Source organism: Artemia sp. Qi Xiang Cuo, chromosome 13 (assembly GCF_049724085.1).
Source record: "Artemia sp. Qi Xiang Cuo chromosome 13, ASM4972408v1, whole genome shotgun sequence".
Taxonomy (NCBI): domain Eukaryota; kingdom Metazoa; phylum Arthropoda; class Branchiopoda; order Anostraca; family Artemiidae; genus Artemia; species Artemia sp. Qi Xiang Cuo.
The window spans coordinates 13,569,840-13,584,933 of record NC_142806.1 but is presented as its reverse complement, the minus strand read 5'-3'; the positions used below and the strand labels follow the sequence as shown (position 1 = coordinate 13,584,933).

The 15,094-nt window shown below is 31.0% G+C and overlaps 1 protein-coding gene across 4 annotated transcripts in view; it reads left to right on the top strand.

Annotated features, from left to right (window-relative positions):
- The window catches only part of LOC148944984 (uncharacterized), a 51,630-nt gene that overhangs the window by 11,752 nt on the left and 24,784 nt on the right, over positions 1–15,094 (top strand). For all 4 annotated transcript variants that reach the window (XM_089098811.1, XM_089098810.1, XM_089098812.1 and 1 more), the window contains exon 2: positions 1,987–2,140. In XM_089098811.1, coding sequence (XP_088954937.1) covers positions 1,987–2,140 — 154 coding nt within the window. The remainder of the gene's footprint in view (positions 1–1,986; positions 2,141–15,094) is intronic.

Sequence of the window (15,094 nt, the reverse complement as noted above, 5' to 3'; positions counted from 1 at the left end):
ACCTTCGCATATTCATACTTATGTAAATATTAATTTATATCATGACAAGAAGATAGTAAATGTATAAACAGCTGGTTTTATAACTTTACTGTTTTTATTTACTTAAGTTTAACTTTTTAACTTTATTCTTACTTTACTTTTTAACTTTACTTTCTTATATTTGTATACAACTTTGCGACTAGCAACTTTAACTTTCATTATTTTACTTTTATTATTTACTACCACTCTTTACTAAAAGAGTGGAAAAAGAAAAAAACAGGGAAAGAGGACGCCAGGAAAATTAGGGGGTCCAGGGTCCGGCCCCCTGGATCCGCCAGTGCTTCAAATAATGCCTTCAATTGTATTTGGATTAAAGTTTGAATTTTTTTGCGTTTCTTTGTCGCTTTTCAAGTACATTTCTGACAAATTACGTTCCATATTATTGTCAAATATTTCCAAGTCAGTTATTACAAATTACGTTCCAATATTGCCAATTAACTTCCACTGCTACCAATTACGTTCCATATTATTGTCAAATAGTGCTCAGGTCAGCATTGCTGATGAGCCGACGTAAGATATTCCATCTAAAAATTGTATTTATCCAAGTTTATTGAATTTGTGTTTAGCAAATAATTTTCTCCATTATATCGTATATTTCCTACATTTTTCTCTTCTTATCATTTTTTTTTTTTTTCAAAAAGGTTCATTCTGAATTTACGTTTCACTTAAGTATTACTTAGCCAACTATTGCTGCCAGCCTTGCAGAATTTATTCCATTAAAAAAAAAATTATATGTTCGGAGATATTCTTTTTTATATTTCTGGTACTTTTTGTAAATAGGTTTTTAATTTAAATTAATATCGCTTTATTTGAAAATTCTTTTTATTCATTATTTTTGCACTTAAGTGAATGTATTAAAAATTTACGTTCAATTTCAGTTAAATATTGCTCAATTCCACAATACCACTGAGTTCACGTAATTTATTTCATCTGAAGATTTTATTCATTTAAAAGTTTATTTAGTTCTTTTTTATTATATTTCAAGTATTTTTTTGGAAATGTGGTGTTGGATTTAAACCGAATATGACATCATTTAAATGCTAAGACTATAATAAAGACAACAATATTGTAAATATTTGATAGAAATAAAATGTGTTAGGATTAGGAGTATTTTTGTGTTGATTTTTGGCTGTTTCATCCTTCATTGTCCGCAGAATTCACTTATCCATGAATGGCATTTGACCCAATTCCGGAGATAATTGAAAATAAGTAACTTTAAATAGTTCGGTAAATTGACTAAGAATCAATTGTTTCCTATCGGAAAGGAAGTCCTTGTCCCTAAAAGAGAAAAAAATACACACAGAGAGATAGAGTATAAGCTTTAAAGCGAAAAAATCAGTTTATTTCTGTGCATTTCATTGCGCAACATCCGCTCAAAGTTGTGCTGAGCTCGGGAAGTTTTTTGTTATTTCAAAGTTTATCTGAGAAAATGTATATATCTGAGTACATATCTGAGAAAAAATACAAAATACATCTGAGTACATATCTGAGAAAAATACATCTGAGTACATATCTGAGAAAAATATACATATATAAAATTGGTATTTTGTTTGCATTTAGTATTTTTCCTAATTATTTGTCTTTTTCATTAGCTACATATTTTTTAATATAGCTGCTAAGCAAGTGTACAGGAAAGGAGGAGCTTTCCAGCCCCCCTCAATATCTCGACGTTTTTTAATCAAGCCTTTATAGTTTCATTATTATATTTTCTGATCTACATTTGAGTCCTTTCATATATTTTTCGAGTAGCTTGCCTAAATATGCATTTTGCCATTCCCCCCTCCCCTTCATGAAATACGTTTTTGCATCTGTGCCAGGCAGAACCGCCACAACTGTCAAAGCTGACTTTCGTGAATGCTCTTTTGCAGGTTCCACTTTCAGGGGAAGATTCGGTATATCTTTAAACCGTCTTTGAGGTCTGATTTTGATCTTAAATATTATTTCCAGTCGTGGAGGGTGTACTAGAAAAAAGATGTCATTCGAATCATCAGCTGTTGAATTTTCACAACAAAGTATTGTCTCAGTGATGGACAAATTCGTCAAAGCGGTAGCGAATATGAACGAGAATATTCTGGTACCTCGAAAACTAATGGACGGAAAGGTAATTTTACTTTCATTTACATTTGGCCGGCTTACCGTTTCCATATTAGTCTTTATTAATGTCGATAATTGCGTGTTATAGCAACCACACTTTGTTCTTGATCTGTAACGAAACCAGTTTTTTGTGTCCACTCGGGGTAATCAGCTTAGAGTGAGATAAATCGTATCTAGGCAAGTACATTTTAATTACATATTTAATATATAGAGCAGGTTAGGTTAAGTATTTAATATAATGCGTTCTGCGCGGCCTGCTTTCCATAATTATTTGTTATAGTTTCTGTAACTTTGTTACTAAAGTATTATATTTTCATCGTATTTTGGTATATTTCATTATGATTAACCTAACTTCGCTTCTTTTGTGTGGTCGATATAACACGTAAGTACCTTAATCAAACAGTTCGTGGTAACGAACTGTAAGTAAGGAGCGACCCGGCTCAATGGTAACCGAAACTCTAAAAAACTCTATTTTGATACTAACAGATACATCAAAAGAATCAGATTTTAATACTGATTTCAAATATAGAATTTTCATCAAGTTTAATCTAACCCATCAAAAGTTACAAGCCTGAGAAAATTTGGCTGATTTTCCAAAAAAGGGCAAAAGACCCCCTAAAAGTTATAGAACCTTAATGAAAATCACACCATCATATTCAGCGCATAATAGAAGCGTACTGTAGAGGTTTCAAGCACCTATCTACAAAAATGTGGAATTTTGAATTTTTTGCCAGAAGAAAGATCACGGGTGAGTGTTTATTCGTTTTTTCTTTTTCTTTTTTTTTTCCAGGGGTGATCGTATCTACCCAGTAATCCTAGAATATCGTGGGTGGGCTCATTGGAATAGAAATTAAAAGTTATAGTGCCCTTTTTAAGTGACCAAAAAAAAATGGAGGGCAACTAGGCCCCCTCCAACGCACATTTTTTCCCAAAGTCACCTAATCGAAATTTTTGAGATAGTCATTTGGTTTAGCACGGTTGAAAATATGTTAGCTATGTCTTTTAGGATGACTTAATTCCCCAAAGTCCTAGGGGGGAGGGCTGAAAGTTATGAACTTTGCCCAACGTTAAAATATAGTATTGGTTATTGGGGTTGAGGAGGGGGCAGTTCCCCTCATATACAGAATAATTTATGTTCATTGTAACTTTTAATGTTGATCCATACTTTCAGTTTAAAAAAAAAGATTTTTGTACTTTTAAAATGTTATATTATTGTATATAAATATGTAAAAAATCTAATTTTATATAGATATGTATATAGATTATTATATAGATTATGTATATGTATATAATGTAGCGACCCGGCTCAATGGTAACCGAAACTCTAAAAAACTCTATTTTGATACTAACAGATACATCAAAAGAATCAGATTTTAATACTGATTTCAAATATAGAAGTTTCATCAAGTTTAGTCTAACCCATCAAAAGTTACAAGCCTGAGAACATTTGGCTGATTTTCGAAAAAAGGGAAAAAGACCCCCTAAAAGTTATAGAACCTTAATGAAAATCACACCATCATATTCAGCGTATCAGAGAACTCTACTGCAGAGGTTTCAAGCTCTTATCTACAAAAATGTGGAATTTTGCATTTTTTGCCAGAAGAAAGATCACGGATGCGTGTTTATTCGTTTTTTCTTTTTCTTTTTTTTTTCCAGGGGTGATCGTATCTACCCAGTAATCCTAGAATATCGTGGGTGGGCTCATTGGAATAGAAATTAAAAGTTATAGTGCCCTTTTTAAGTGACCAAAAAAAATGGAGGGCAACTAGGCCCCCTCCAACGCACATTTTTTCCCAAAGTCACCCGATGAAAATTTTGAGATAGCCATTTTGTTCAGCATGGTCGAAAATATGATAGCTATGTCTTTTAGGATGACTTAATCCTCGAAGTCCCCGGGGGAGGGCTGAAAGTTATGAACATTACCCAATGTTAACATATAGTATTGGTTATTGGGGTTGAGGCGGGGGCAGTTCCCCTCATATACAGAATAATTTATGTTCATTTTAACTTTTAATGTTGATCCATACTTTCAATTTAAAAAAAGATTTTTGTACTTTTAAAATGTTATATTATTGTATATAAATATGTAAAAAATCTAATTTTATATAGATATGTATATAGATTATTATATAGATTATGTATATGTATATTATAGTATATAGTATATATTATGTATACATAATAGATTATATAGATTATTGTATATAGATATGTAAAAATCTAATTTTTTATATATATATATATAAAAAAAAAAAAAAAAATATATATATATATATATATATATATATATATATTTATATATATATATATATATATATATATATATATATATAGATATATATATAGATATATATATATATATATATATATATATATATATATATATATATATATATATATATATATATATATATATATATATATATATATATATATATATATATATATATATATATATATATATATATATATATATATATATATATATATATATATACATATATATATATATATATATATATATATATATATATATATATATATATATATATGTATATATATATATATATATATATATATATATATATATATATATATATATATATATATATATATATATATATATATATATATATATATATATATATATATATATATATATATATATATATATATATATATATATATGTATATAGATATTGCCTCCCTGATTTACGGGAAAATGTGACTATGCTTGCGGGAAAGCTGTCGTTATCTGCAGGTCTTACTGCGCCCCGTAATTTACGTCATTTTATGTAAATAGTTGTTAAGTGTGCGAGTTTGCTTTTTTTTTTTTTTTTGTTCTTGACGTACTCCACTTCTTTTTATTCATAGTGGGTAATAAATAAATTATTATTATTATAAAGAAGATGACGTAACCCAAATTTATGTAGAGAATGTATCTTATGCACAAAATTAAGGTCAGGTACAGAAATTGAATTACTGAACTAATTGGAATTGCAGTTGGTGTTGTTCAGCTTTTTTTTGCAGGCATTAAACGAGCATTTTTAAGGAAAAGTCGACGACAATTGGTTACCACCATTAATGCTTCATAGGAGTTAAAATCTATTTTTGAATCATCTTTAGTATAGCCGATCTGTCAAATAGATTTCCTATTGTATCAAACCACCTGCTTTAGGTAAAGCTAACGCAAGTAGGCATTCTATTTTTCAAACTTTCACATTTTCAAGCCTTTTTGTTTACATTAGTGAAAGTAGTCATAACCCAAATCCATTTTCCGTAGGCTTCATGTACTGGTAATCAATAATGGTGACAATAATTCAGCTTGTGGCAACGAACTGAAATTAAGGAGCAACTCGTGCTAATAGTAACTTAAACCTAAAATTAAACCTTAAAGCTTAAAGCCAATCGATTTATCATTACCGAAAGGTATTTTTTCAGTTTTCAGGTTTTTTTTTTTTTTTTTTTTTTTTTTTTTTTTTTTTTTTCTAAATATGCATACAGTTCATTCAAAACAAACTTTTGATATAGACAATTCATTCTTAAGCTTCATTTAACTTATTTCATTAATTTGAAACATTATACAATTATACAAATTGCTCTGCAGCTATGTCAAAACTGCTTAAAGATGAGAGTAAGTTTTTTCCAGGGGGAGGGGGCTAGGCCGTACCCAGAATTTTTTTTCAGGGGGGGGGGGGTACTCAAATATTTTTTTTTTGGGGGGGGGGTACACAAAAATCTCAAAAAACGTATAAAAAGTTTGTTTATATTCATTTTTATTACGTTTTTACGAGTCAGACAAACATTTCAGAGGGGTTCAAACCCCTCCAACCCCCTCTCCCCTGGGTACGGCCTATGGGAAGGGGCCTTGCAGCCTTAAAAGAATTGTTTTAACTCCCAAAAAAACCGTGTTTCCTATAAATAAAGGTTTTATAGAAGAATTCATCTTGAAAATCTAGAAAAAAAACTTTAAAACTCAGAACCTTTCCCTAATCCTCTGTTAGAAACATTTTTAGACAAGTAAACAGTTTAAAAAGGGTATTTTTAAAGCTAAAAACTAAAATTCCAAACATTAGATTCTTTAAAAGAATCAGGTTTGAAGGTTAGTTCAAAATGAATCAAATTCAAAAAGTATAAAACAACTCATCAAAAGTTACGAGCCTGAGAAAACATACTCATTTTTAGAAAAACCTGGAAACACTCCCAAGAAAGAAAGCAAAACAAACAATTTTTATATTGTATTTGAGGGGGCTGCCCTCATACATCCGCTTTTCACGCTTAAGTTTGAATTACCTCCCTAGTACTTCAAGAATAAATGCTTTAAAGGACACCCTAGACGGTCAATCATTTTGATCAAAAGCTTCCGTCAATCGATTGATTAAATGACGATTAACCGACTCAGATCTTGTTGGAAACTTTATTCAAGTCTTGACAGTGATTGATCAAAAGTTTGACTCAATCGGTTCCTATACGGTCAATCATGCTTTAATCGATCGATTGACGGAAGCTTTTTATAAAAATGATTGACCGTCTAGGGTGTCCTTAATACAAGGAATGAGGATAGGACAAACAATATTTTTCAAAATACCTAAAGAATGGAGGGAGGGGCTAATCGATGAAAATTTACTTTTGTCACTATTTTCGTATATGATATGGAAGACAATCAGTGAGCGAAACACTTGCTACTATGAACAGGCTACATTTGTTGTACTAAAAAAATTGTCAGTAATACATGAGTCAAGGGTGGATCCAGTATTTTTTTCGGGGGGGGGGTTACTAATCTTTGACTTTTTCGGGGGGGTTACTAATTTTTGACTCAGTTTTCGACTAATTTTACTGATTTTTACCTAGGTTTTACTAATTTTCGACTTATTTTCGACTCGGTCAAACATTTCGGGAGGGGAGGGGGGTTAAAACCGGGTAACCCCCCCCCTTGATACGGCCTTGACATGAGTAAATATTAGCGCACAGAGCAGAAGGTTGAGGGAAGAGCGGCCTCTTCAGATAGGTAACAGTTTACATTTGTTTTAATTATCATGTCACTGTTTCCTTTCGTCCGATACACCTTTTATTAAGTTTAATAACATAACAATGAAATTAAAAAATAGAACAATAGTGTACAAATAATTCGCTTGTTTTTTTATTTGTTAGGTTTTCTTTTACAGAATGATTTCTTTCCGTTTTGAGTTTTAATGTCATCCTTTACTTTCATTTGATAAATTTATTTTCGTCATTTCATTTCTATCCGTTTTGAGCATCAGGCCCGTCCAAAATACTTTATTTCTCGGAGTTCTTAGCATTATCTATATTCCCAATTCGCTTCCACAAACTGTTAGAACATGATTCATGAATCCTTTTCATGACGTTCGCATTTGGTATGACGAGTCCTGTCGTCATGAGTTTCTCGCCATAAGGGGTAAACCCGTTGTTACGCTTCGCAGGGCATCTTAGACTTGCAAGTTTACTTATTCTAATAACTTTAAATAGTATCTTTAAGCATGAATTTTAAGTATTTGAAGCGTAAAACTTTTTGCATATGATATTTGGATTCAATCTAAAATGGAAATCCTTTGTATGTAGATAATGCTTGCAAACCTTCGTTTGTTAGGGGATATAGTAAGTATTGGAATTGGGAAATACATCGAACATCACTGGAATTGGTCTCTCTTACCGTCAAGATCGTTATCGCAATCTGTTTTAAAGAATGATTTCACTTCGCTTTGAGTTTTGTCGTTGCTCAAATTGCATTTGGAGTATGGATTCGCATTGTACCATATTATAACCCCAATATTATCCAATTCAATTTGGACATTCAGTTAAGGAAATCCTAAATGCAAAAAGTGAATTTTTAGGCATTAATTGTCAAGTTCTTCAAGAAGGCTGTTTTTCTTCTGAAACAACTTAATTTATGGCTGACTGTGGACTCCCCCCAGTTAGCATATGACGGTAATTATCAATCCAACACTTAATATTTGTACAGTCGGGAGGGTGCCACTACCTCAGTATCAATAATTTGGAGAAAAGTTTGTTTTCAAAAATGAAATCTTTTTGATTTTTTTTTAAATTGAACACAATTATCGGAGGAAATCTCCCAAAGTAAACCATGCAATTCCACGTATGTACCAGCTACACATAACAATTTAGTATTGTGTACACACGAAGATGGAGCAAAGAAGTACATTTGAACACAACCATGAACTCAACTTCCTTCCTGGTTTACTAGTAATTATGCAATTTCAAGTTGCTTTATTCAGTCTGCGGTCAGAAACTAGAGAACAATAATAAACCACCACCTTTTGCAAATTATAGTTTCAGATGCATTTGTATGTTTTTTTTTTACTTTCAGTAAACCTCGCAGCCGACAATAAATATGCGTGGTACTGCTATTTTTGTTTGCCATTGCTCTCAGATACTGCATCTTCTACCTGAATTACCTTGACATGTTATCTTATCAGGGAATATACGTTGAAGCATTATTTTTAACACTGTCAAAAATGTTGTGGACAAAGGTCGGTCCAGAGTATGGGAAACTTTTAAGTGTGAAAACTGGAGCTAATATTGAATAGAAGAATGACCATCTAGCGGTTGTGAGTTTGTTCAATCTTAACTGCTATGATGGCCGGCGTTTACCCCCCCCCCCCCAAAAAAATACCCCCCGTGAAAAATAAAGCTTTCCAAATTAGAGAATTTTATTTGAGTTTTATTTTTTTAATTTCCGTAGGGGGATGGACCACTGTCAACACTGTAGCTTCCAATATTCTAATCTTTATTTGCTGACGTATCTTCCTGTTCCTCAAAACTTATTTTAACTGTGAAAAAACATCCTGAGCCTTCGCTATTCTACTTTTAACACCTTCACTACTCCCACCATCTTTACTAATAATACTACCAATGTAAATGAAGCTGCCCATCTGATCAATCTTTTCACCAAACGTCACCTTTTCACCTTCACTTATTCCTAGTCTTTGTGACATAATCTTCTCAACATTAATTTCCAAACCTATTCTTGCACCCTGAACTTGCAAAACCTCTCAAACTTCATTCATTTTGCTGACACTTTCATCTAGGATGCTTAAAGTCCAGGAGACTTTTTCCTACCCATTTGATTCCGTGGTCTCCCATTGCCTTTCCTGTGGTCCTTAAGACATAGTCTATCAAAATAATTCATATAAAGGGGGATAGAACACAACCCTACTTAAGTACTGATTTAATACAAAACCAGCTGTTAACCTCATTTCCTACCTTAACCGCAGCAGCGTTATTCTCGTGCATAGCACTAATCACTGTAATGTATTTGTCTGGTATACCATACAAGGATAAAACTTTTACTAAAGCTCTTTTATCACAGAATCGAGCGCTTGCTCTTAATCTATAAAACTGAGGACCAAAGGTGTTTGACAACTCAGGCACTTCTCAATTTTTAGCCTAAGAGTGAAAATTTGGTCGACACATCCTCTACCTTTTCTAAAACCGCACTGTTCTTCTCTTAAAACTTTGTCTACGGCATCTCTCAGTCTAAAAAGTATCATATTACTAAGTAATTTGCTACCTACAGAGACCAGGCTAATGCTTCGATAATTACCACACTCATTTTTATCACCTTTCTTATAAAGTGGCTTAATTAAGCTTTTCCTAAAATCATATTCATAATCTTCAGTAACTTATTTCTAACCTCAGAGCCACCATATTTAAGAAACTCATTTACCACCCTATCAGTAGAAAGAACCCTAGTACTCGTGTACGAACCATGTGGTTTATGGTTTTCTCACTGATAATGAAAAAACAGAATTTTTCTCACTTGAAAAAACATGAATTTTCTCACTTTTATGGTTGTTTCTTGGACGGTTATGAGTGTTAGTCAATTTATTTGATGTTTTTCATGGATGTCAACATCAATTTATGTCTGTTTTATGGTTTTTGTCAGTAAGAATGGAAAAACAGGAATTTTCTCCCTTTGATGGATGTTTTCTGGATTATTGAGTCTAACGGGGAGAACACGTGGTTAATCAAAGTGGGTCAATGACCTAAATTTCCTAAGGTCGATTATTGTTTCCAGGCAAAGTTTTAATGTCTGACAGATGATGTCATGGTTGATTGATTTGTCAAGAAAAGCGGAATTAATTTGTTGTTTCTAAGGGGAATTATTGATTCACGAAAGGGTTTCTTAGTAATTTGAAATATGACAGCGCAGGGATGCCAAAAACAAAAGGAACACGCAAAAATTACGTTTAGGGTTATCTGGGCGAAACCGTTTTAGACATTTTAGGGAATTATTTCGGCAAAACAGTTGGAGACATTTTAAAAGATGATTTTAGAAGAGGTTTTAGAAGAGAATTTGAGGGTGAAACTGTGGTCGTTATAATACACAAGTTCCATTTGAACAGTGTCGTGAGGTCCTCTACCCCAACCCCCAAAGGGCCCTCATACCCCACCTCAACCTCGAAGGAAGCCCCCGGTCCTCAAATGTTCCCCGGGTTCCTAGTAATTTAAAATGTGAGGGTATGTTAGGTTATGTTCTGCTGGGTTAGGTTATGTTAAGCTATATTATGTTATGTCATGTTATGTTATGCTATGTTATGCTATGTTATGTTATGTTATGTTCTTTTCAAAGGGCATTTCAGAACAAGTTCCTTTCTTAATGTAGTATTTTTCAAAGAAAAGAGCTTTGCTGAACTTGGTTCTGATTTCTGTTTTGCTCGAATATACAAGGAAAACATTACAATAGAGATGACTAAGATTTTTGGGTTGACTCAACAGACAATGTCTACAGAACTTGCTGATGAAGAAGCATCCTGAGCCTAATTTTCCTGGCCACATCAATTCTCAGGTAGGTTGACTAAGTTTTAGGATTGATATGTGACCACCAAGGTGCCTGAACTGCATTTTGAACTATGAAAAGCCATCTGTATGACTTTGTTATAGTCTTTATGTATTAGTGGGTTAATGCACTTTCTTGTGTATGGCATTTTAGTGTATCATATATTAAATAAGAAAACAAAAAAGTATTCTGTGTAACTTTATTCCTGTTGATCTATAATATTTTGATGTTTAAAAATTGTCTATTGTTTTGACTTTATAGTGCTTTGTTTATAAGAGTAAATGACAATATTTGTTGCTTAGAGTTGCTTAGTCAAACAATGCTCACCCAAGTAATTTATATATCTAATATAAAAAAAACATAAAAGGTATATGCTACTATTATGTAATAACTATGAGGTAGATTTATATCTAAATATTCAAGCAGATCACAAAGCCTACTAGGTATCTTACCTTAGCTTACATAAGGTAGTCTATCAGTCGAAGTCACCAGGTCTGCACAACTACCAATAGGGTAACCTATATATTGTTACTTTCTTTTAGAATCATTAATGTTTACCTTTAAACTGCTTCATGGTTAAAAGATCCTGGTATGCCAAAAATCCTAGTAACATCAAGGATAGTCCTAGTCTAGCCAAGCTCTTTTCAAGAAGCATTCCTTAAAAGTATTTTTCAAAGAAAAGAGCTTTGCTGAACTTGGTTCTGATTTCTGTTTTGCTCGAATATACAAGGAAACAACTCTTTCTAAGGCTATATGCTGATTTATTTATTTTTTGGTCATTTTCTCCTCTTTAACAGCACACGTTCTTTATTTTTGAAATTGGCCACTAACTTTCCTATTGGAATACATTATGTAAACTGGCGATATTTCTCCATAAAAAAAGAATTATCGGTTTTTCATACTAATTTAAGACGTATATGGCTGTGTAAGTTTGCACTTGACCAATTTAATGAATTAGAATTTAGTTAAGAGTTTAGTTTTTAGCTTAGAGTCTTAGCTTAGAGTTTTTGTTGAAGTTCTAGTTTAGTTTTAGTTAAGAGTTTAGAGTTTTACCTTAGAGTCTTAGCTTAGAGTTTAGTTATAGTTTTAGTTTAGTTTAGTTTTAGTTAATAGTTTAGAGTTTTTTAGCTTAGAGTCTTAGCTTAGAGTTTTTGTTGAAGTTCTAGTTTAGTTTTAGTTAAGAGTTTAGAGTTTTACCTTAGAGTCTTAGCTTAGAGTTTTAGTTAGAGTTTTAGTTTAGTTTTAGTTAAGAGTTTAGAGTTTTTTAGCTTAGAGTCTTAGCTTAAAGTTTTAGTTAAGAGTTCTAGTTTAGTTTAGTAATAGTTAAGATTTTAGACTTTTAGCTTAGAGTCTTAGCTTAGAGTTTTTATCAGAGTTCTAGTTTCGTTTAGTTTTATTTAATACTTTAGAGTTTTATCTTACAGTATTAGCTTATAGTTTTTGTTAGAGTTGAAGTTTTGCTTATAGTTTTTTTTAGAGTTGAAGTTTAGTTTAGTTATATTTAAGAATTTAGAGTATAGCTTAGAGTCACAGCTTAGAGTTTTAGTTAAAGTTATAGTTTAGTTAAGTTATATTTAATAGTTTAGAGTTTTAGCTTAGAGTCATAGCTTAAAATTTATGTTATAGTTCTAGTTTAGTTTAGTTTTAGTAAAGAGTTTGGTGTTTTAACTTTGAGTCTTAGCTTAGAGTTTATGTTATACTTCTAGTTTAGTTTAGTTTTATTTAATAGTTTAGTGTTTTATCAGATAGTCAGCTTAGAGTTTTAGTTAGAGTTATATTTTAGTTTTATTTAAGAGTTTAGAATTTTAGCTTAGAGTCTTAGCTTAGAGTTTTTGTTAGAGTTATAGTTTATTTTAGTTTTAGTTAAGAGTTTAGAGTTTTTAGAGTAGTATTAGCTTAGAGTTTTTTTTGTTGAATTTCTAGTTTAGTTTAGTTAATAGTTTAGAGTTATAGCCTAGAGTCTTGTCATATAGTTTTAGTTATAGTTGAAGTATATTTTAGTTATAGTTAATATTCGTTTGCTTAACATTAGAGTCTTAGCGTATAGGTCATGTTTAAGTTCTAGTTTAGATTAGGTATAGTAAGGCTTTTGTAGTCCTAAATTAGAAAAATATATTTTAGTTTTAGTTTAGTTTAGTGTAATTGTATATTTTATAGGTTTTTTAGCTTAGAGTCTTAGCTTAGAGTTTTTGTTAGAGTTCTAGTTTAGTTTAGTTTTAGTTAGGAGTTTGGGGTTTTACCTTAGAGTCATAGCTTAGAGTTTTATTTGGAGTTCTGGTTTAGTTTAGTTTTATTTAAGAGTTTAGAATTCTAGCTTAGAGTCTTAGCTTAGAGTTTTTTGTTATAGTTCTAGTTTAGTTTTAGTTAAGCGTTTTGATTTTTTAGCTTAGAGTCCTAGCTTAGAGTTTTTGGTGAAGTTGAAGTTTAGTTTAGTCTTAGTTAATAATTTAGAGTTTTTATCTTAGAGCTTTAATTAGAGTTCTAGTTTAGTTTAGTTTTAGTTAAGAGTTTAGAGTTTTATCTTAGAGTCTTAGCTTAGAGTTTTTTTTGAAAATCTAGTCTAGTTTAGTTAAGAGTTTGGTGTTTTAACTTAGAGTCATAGCTTAGAGTTTTAGTCGGAGTTCTAGTTTAGTTTAGTTTTAGTTCAGAGTTTAGAATTTTAGCTTAGAGTCTTAGCTTAGAGTTTTTTGTTATAGTTCTAGTTTATTTTAGTTTTAGTTAAGAGTTTAGAGTTTTTAGCTTAGTCTTAGCTTAGAGTTTTTGTGAAGTTGAAGTTTAGTTTAGTAATAGTTAAGAATTTAGAGTTTTTAGCTTAGAGTTTTACTTAGAGTTCTAGTTTAGTTTTAGTTAAGAGTTTAGAGTTTTATCTTAGTCTTAGCTTAGAGTTTTTGCTGAAAATCTAGTTTAGTTTAGTTAAAAGTTTAGAATTTTAGCTTAGAGTCTTAGCTTAGAGTTTTTGTTAGAGTTCTAGTTTATTTTAGTTTTAGTTAAGAGTTTAGAGTTTTTAGCGTAGTCTTAGCTTAGAGTTTTTTTTTGTTAGAGTTCTAGTTTAGTTTAGTTAAGAGTTTAGTGTTTTAGCTTAGAGTCTTAGCTTAGAGTTTTTTTTTGTTAGAGTTCTAGTTTAGTTTAGTTAAGAGTTTAGTGTTTTAGCTTAGAGTCTTAGCTTAGAGTTTTTGTTAGAGTTCTAGTTTAGTTTTAGTTAAGAGTTTAGAATTTTAGCTTAGAGTATTAGCTTAGAGTTCTAGTTTAGTTTAGTTTTAGTTAAGAGTTTAGAGTTTTTAGCGTAGTCTTAGCTTAGAGTTTTTTTTGTTGAAGTTCTAGTTTAGTTAATAGTTTAGAGTTTTAGCTTAGACTTAGAGTTTTAATTAGAGTTCTAGTTTAGTTTTAGTTAAGAGTTTAAAGTTTTTAGCTTAGAGTCTTAGCTTAGTTTTATTTAGAGTTCTAGTTTAATTTAGTTTTAGTTAATAGTTTAAAGTTTTACCATAGAGTCTTAGCTTAGAGTTTTAGTTACAGTTGAAGTTTAGTTTAGTTACAGTTAAGAATTTAGAGTTTTAGCTTAGAGTCATAGCTTAGAGTTTTACTTAAAGTTATAGTTTGGTTAAGTTTTAGTTAAGAGTTTCGAGTTTTAGCTGAGTCTTAGCTTAGAGTTTTTGTTAGACTTCTAGTTTAGTTTAGTTTTAGTTAAGAGTTTAGAGTTTTACCTTAGAGTCTTAGCTTAGAGTTTTTGTTAGAGTTCTAGTTTAGTTTAATTTTAGTTAAGAGTTTGATTTTTTACTTTTGACTCTAAGTTAGAGTTCTAGTTTAATCTACTTTTAGTTATGAGTTTGGTGTTTTACTTTAGAATCTTAGCTTAGAGTTTTAGTTAGAGTTCTAGTTTAGTTTCATTTAATAGTATATAGTTTAAGCTTAGAGTCTTAGCTTAGAGTTTTTGTTAGAGTTCTAGTTTATTTTAGTTTTAGTTTAGAGTTTTAGCTTAGACTTAGAGTTTTTTTTGTTGAAGTTCTAGTTTAGTTTAGTTAATATTTTAGATTTTTATCTTATAGTCTCAGAATAGAGTTTTTGTTAGAGTTGAAGTTTAGTTTAGTAATAGTTAAGAGTTTAGAGCTTTAACTTAGAGTCTTAGCTTAGAGTTTTTGTTTGAGT